The 6,000-nt window shown below is 42.1% G+C and overlaps 1 protein-coding gene across 6 annotated transcripts in view; it reads right to left on the reverse strand.

Annotated features, from left to right (window-relative positions):
• Positions 1-6,000, reverse strand: part of AKAP13 (A-kinase anchoring protein 13) — a 201,302-nt gene that overhangs the window by 147,555 nt on the left and 47,747 nt on the right. For all 6 annotated transcript variants that reach the window (XM_042039768.1, XM_042039771.1, XM_042039770.1 and 3 more), the window contains one exon: positions 3,408-3,452. In XM_042039768.1, coding sequence (XP_041895702.1) covers positions 3,408-3,440 — 33 coding nt within the window. In that variant the 5' untranslated portion in view covers positions 3,441-3,452. The remainder of the gene's footprint in view (positions 1-3,407; positions 3,453-6,000) is intronic.

Genomic DNA, 6,000 nt, shown 5'->3' on the forward strand with positions numbered 1-6,000 from the left:
CTTCAGCTTTGAGACCCTGGGCTTGCAGAGCACAAGTCCCAGGCAGACCACAAATAAGGTTTGAAATACTGTCCTTCATCCACTACACTGTGCCCGATAAGAATTCTCTTATCAACAGGACAGCACTGAAATACAAGAGGGATGTGAGTAAAGTTAGTCTTGGATTTAATCCAGTGTCTGTACATCAATAAAGATGTTCCCAACTGCAGTCTGAGGCAGATAACCACAGGACTGCTAAGCCACATGGACTTTTTTTTTGCAGCTGAAGAAATGAATACATCTTAAGGAAGCGGGTTTGAACATTTTTATTTCAAATTCACCCCACAACATTCAGCCACAGGCTCTGCTAAGTCCCACCACCCTTTCTAAATGCAATTCCATGCTGACAGTGGTAGGGGTGGGGGAGCTGCTTGCCCTCCAGCCCATGTGAGCACCAGCATCGCGCTATCGCACCCGAGCTAAACTGGGGAACACTTCCCTGCCCTATCTCTCCTGGCACCAGCTCCTCTGCCCCATGACTGCGCTGCTGTGAGCAGCTCCCAGCTCCGGGGCCAGGAGAGCTCCTTAAACAGCTCGTTAGTGGAGGTAACAACAGCTCTGGGTGACACACGTGATGGGGGACCTGGCTCCTGGGGGACAGGAGCCAGCTGTTTGCAGAGCAAAGGCTGAGCAGCTGTCCCAGCCCAAACCTGCAGCAATGCTGAGCTCCAGTTCCTGGCAACCTCATCAACAAGAGAACAATCAGGCAAGGCTTAAATTAGACACTGAATCACGAAAACACAATACTCATTATTATAGGATGTGTTTTCCAGCTTATTTCTTAATCTTCACACTTACAAGGGCCATTAGTCTCCAGGACCTCTCAGTGGTCACAAGCTCTGCAGAGGTGGGACAGATGATTTTTACAGAAGAGGTAAATAGAACTCCAAGCAGCCAAAAGAAAGTACCAAGAAGGATACAGCATGTGGTCTTCCTTCCTTTTATGCACACTGATTTGAGTAATACAAGAATCTTCATCCCTCTATTGGTACGTGGAAGTACCATCTCTTCCATCACCCAAAAAAACTTTGGCCCCAAGTACACTGGACATCTCAGGTTCCCAAACCCCTCTTCTTAATTATGAAGTGCTAATCTGGGCAACCTGGTAATTATCAGATAGTAAAAAATGATGTCTCCAGTTCAGTTCCTGGAAGCCAGTTAGAGACCTGGAGCGTATTTTATCCTTTCTCCTCCTAAAAGGAGTTCAGTAATGCTGCTGATGAAAACAACTATCTAATGGATCTCTCAGGATGAAACTCATGGCAGATTTAGTAAAATAACAAACAAAATTGCATAATCCTTACTCTAAGATATTAGCTTAAAAGAGGAAGAGTGTCAAGGATGCAGAGGTGTCAAAAACAAAAGGTCAAGTGTGGGAGAAGCATATTTTCCTGAGAGTAGACAAAGACAGGGGAATCCTCTGACATGTCAGTATTGCTTGTTGTTTCCAGTCATTTAGAGAAATGAAATTCCTTATGGAGTAATTCACAGGATACTGTTCTTAGTTACCTGAAAACGAGATCTAGGAGCCTGTGTGTGAAAAATGGAGTTGCCATCCCTTTGCAGGAGGAATGTGGTGAGGTTTGTTATTTGCCTCCCAACGGCCAGGCCACAAGACTGCTGTGTCTGCCTTCAGAAAAATAAAAATACCAGGAAGATACCCTTTTCTTTGTGTTCTGCTGGCACCTAACCACCCTCAGATGAGCTGTCAATTAGCAACACATGGAAAACAAAACTGATCTGAAAATGTACAAAGCATTTAGACTGAGAGCAAACAGAAAGACTAAATCTTGACCTTTCAAATTTCCTTAAGCTACCACAATTTGTTTGTTTTGAAAGGGAGCTGATTTGTGTAGACCTGGCCAGGGGAGAGGGCGAGAAAAGGGAGTCACTGATGTATTAATAATGTAACTCATTTGCATTGCAAAGAAACACTATACTGAGTGCCATATAATCATTATTTTACACCAGGCTATATTTGACCTCAGTCCAGTTCTCTATCACGTGGGGATGAGGACTTCTAAGTGTGCCACTTCAGTATTACATATTCAATAAAACAGTGGGAAAATAAACTAATTCAGTAGATAAGACTGAGAAAACAAAGAATCCAGATTAGCTAAGTCACACACTGTTCAAATGACATAAGGATAATTTTATTCTGCATTCCATCATTCATGTGTTTCTACTGTAGCAATTCCATCATGTATTTGCACAGAAGTTCCATTCTCTCTTAATGTGTCCTAAGTTTAAATTAAGTTTCTTCAAAGTCAGTGTACATTCAGTAGGCTTGAAATTTAACAAAATTCAGGCATCAATTCGTTTCAAAATTCAGGATAGGCTGTACTCCTAGAAAGCTACTCTCACAAAATCAGGTCACACTATGTAATGTTTTAATCTTGCTTCAAGCACAGACTTAGGACAGTGAGTACAGAATAAATTCCAATGCAAACTTCTAGTTGGTAATTAAAGGTAGGCAAAATTTAAAGCCTCCATGGCATTAAAGGTCAATATGAGCCATTATTTACAACATGCAACACTCTCCAAGATACAGGTCTATCACCAGTCCTGAATGTTTCTCCTCCCTTCCCCTTAAAAGCCACATTTGCAAGCAATTTTCCCTTCCAATTTTCCATCCTCACATCCAGCTCTGCCCTCGTTGGCGAGGTCTGTGGGCAGGACCGTGAGCTCAGCCTGCTCGGAGCATGGCAAGGCAATGTGGAAAGCAAACAGTTACAAACCTGGCTGGCAGCTTTGGCACAGATTTAACACACGCTCACACACCCCCACACATCCAGGTCTAATTTGACAGTCCCCATGTTCTGCAACAAAGCTGCTATTCAAGAGCCAGGAGAAGCTTGTTCCTTATTAATGGAGCCGTGGAGGTTACGAGCTTTGAGAGGCTGACGTAAACCATCTCCCGCTGCAGCCGAGCCCTTCGCTGCCTCCAGGTCCTCCCTGCCACGTTTAAAACTCCAAACACAAAAATATTATCGCAGTGGGCAAGCCCTGCACACTGGAATGCCCTGTTTTCCACACAAGCTATTTCTTCTCACCACCTCTCAACACATCAAGTCACACAAGCGCAGCCACGCACTCCAGCACGCTTTGGGGAGGAAAAATAAAAGTGAGGGATACCTGCAGAGAGACAGCTTTATGTGCCTCAAAACTCACTTAAAACAGTCTGCTGGAAAGCCAGAGGAGCTCTGTGACTTACCTGAGAGCACTACCACTGAGCATTTGCAATTGAATTAATACAAATAAACTCCTTAGGGAGCAAGGAGAAAAGCAGCAGCATCTCAAAAAAGCTGATGGGAAGTGTTTTGTGTGAATAGTAGGAGAGGCAAAAAAGTGTTTCAATTTGTACTCACATATAACGGAGCTTGCTGTGGATTAAGTTTCATGACCTCAGAACACTGAAAAAAAAAAAAAAAGAAAAAGCAAGTTTAAGTTATTTTTCATAAAATTTTAGGTACTTCTTTTTAAGTTGCTTTAGCACCCACACATTCCTTTTTTCAATAATCACTTTTTCTCTTCCCCTTTGTGTCCATCTCAGTTCATCTTTCCTCCTAGCAATCCTCACTTCATATCTGCTTTTTATAACAATTATCAATCCTTAATTGAAATCCTTCCACCAATTCCCCACTCCCCCCATGAAAAATCATTTACAAACATTTGTACTTCTCTCTGCTGCTCAAGAAATCCAACTACTACCTTGTCCAAGGTAATTTGGTGTCATTTTTTACCCCTTTTGCTGGGTTATTTGTTAAAGAAAACATTTCAAAACTATACAGAAAACAATCAAAATGGCTCTGAAGGAAAAACTGCCAGAATATATGATGCTCATGGTTCTGCACTAGCATTTTTCATAATCAAAATCTACCATTAGTCATTCTGCAAAAGCCATTTTAGTCAAGAATCTTTCCTCTTTCAGGTCTGTCCCTGGAATTTCTCTATAACCTGGTGAAAGTTTCTTATACTGAGCTTTGAATCAGTTGAACCAGAATTTCTCTCGCATTAGTTCCTCCATTCCAGCAGAAAATATTCACTCTAAACAAAAGCTCTAAGTTTTCATTTAATGTGTGTATTAAGAGATCCAGGATCCTAAGATGAAGGAATGCAAAACAATTAAAAATGGAATTTCTGCTGTTACTCATGTCTGCAGAACTGGTAATGCTCTGCAAATACTTCAAGCCCTTTTTAAAATAGATGAAATACCACTCTGCTTTTCACACAAAAAACGCAGGATCCTGTTCATACTTTTTTCCTTTCCAAATCCCACAGTTTGCCTTGAGTGAGACAGAAATTAAACCACAGCCTAAGTTCTCTTAGCTGATTCCAGCTATCCTTGCTCCCTCACATGCTCTCCTTATTTTACAAAACGTTTTTGTGCCAGTTGCTTTAAAATACCAGAGCGACCTGCCAAGCTTGTGCATCAAAACAGCCCCTCTGCAAAAGGTCCTCTGAGGCAGCCAGTGGACTGACAAGTATTTTTCAAGCATTTTAAATCTAATCCAATTCATACCTATTTTCAGCCTTAAGATTCCCCTTTGTAAAAGAACACCTCAAAATGGTTATGCCTGATAGTTTTCACTGTATTTTCAGCTTTTACAAAGCCCGATTTACTCAAAAAAAGAGAGGATTAGTAGCACTAGCTGCCATTTGGCCAGGTGAGCTCCAAGAACAGCTCTACAAATAATCCTCACTTGTGCCCTACACAACATGCTCCTGGTAATGCCAGTCCTACTGAGAGTTCAAAAAGAAAAGAGAAAATAGAAGCAAAACCAAAAAATGCACAAACCCTGCCAATCACCCTCATGACCTACCTGAGCCTCTCTCTCCTGTTCTAAACCTGGGTATCCTGAACAGGAGCACAAAAACATTATCCTGACAAGAGCATTTATTGTATCTTATGGAAATCAAACCATCCTTGAAAAAAACCCCAACCTTTTAAGCTCACTTCACACACAGATTTTTAGGATTTCTCGTTGCAATAGACCAATTCCCTGTGAATTCAAACCCATGACAGTTTTTGTTGGGGTTTTTTTGGGAAGAGAAGTGCACAGCAGCAGCGAAATAAGGCGACACTGCTGAACACTTGGTCTTGTCAAAAAATCATAGGAATACTTCCTGCAGGAAGATTTTTTCCCCCCTCTTATCTTACTAGATGGCCCTTACATCAGTCACTTAAAGTGATTCCTTGGTTCATAATGCACATGTCATTCCAATTTTTCTAGGATGCAAACTTAGTTTGCAAGGAGCCAGGCAGGTTTGGAAGATATTTTATTTCATCTTGTTAGGAAGTTCTTTGGCAAAAACATAGGAGAAAATCTGAGTGACAGATAAGCCTGAATGACTACTCTGCATCAGCAAAGGACTAATTTAGGTTTCTAGACAAGTGGATTTCTCCAACCAATGGCCAGGCAGGGAGCAGCCTCTGAAAAAATTTAAAAACCTTTAATCCAGTAAGAAGAGGAAAAACAAAAGGCAGATCATACTGGTCATAACCAAACCAAGATTCATAGGGACCCTAATATAGTCAGTAAGTTGGACTACTTCAAGTTTAAAAATGAGGAGGGAAAAAAAAAAACAAACAACAAAACAAGAGACAAGAGGCTAAACTTTGTTTTCTGCTATTATTGGAGGAGCACAGTTTCCAAGCCAATGACTGCTCTGAGCCCTGGAGAGCCATTCCTACATTTTTGGGCAGGAAGAACTCGCTGTATCAGATACAGAAGAAGGCAGTGAGAACAACTGGCCCTCCTGTGAGACCTGGACTGCACATGAACTGTCCAGAAAGCCAAACGCACAAGAACAGGTAAATACAAATCCCCCTCCCCTGCCCAGCTCCCGCCCGCCACGGGAAACCGCACACACTGCGGCACGGGGCAAAACCCGCACTGGCCTTTCCCCGGAGTACGGAATGGATTCTGGAGAAAACCCGGACTGGCATTTCCCCGGAAT

The sequence above is a fragment of the Corvus kubaryi genome, unplaced genomic scaffold (genome assembly GCF_017639235.1).
Source record: "Corvus kubaryi isolate FWS band 111438036 unplaced genomic scaffold, C.kubaryi_AGA036_p1.0 37394, whole genome shotgun sequence".
NCBI classification, from domain to species: Eukaryota; Metazoa; Chordata; class Aves; order Passeriformes; family Corvidae; genus Corvus; species Corvus kubaryi.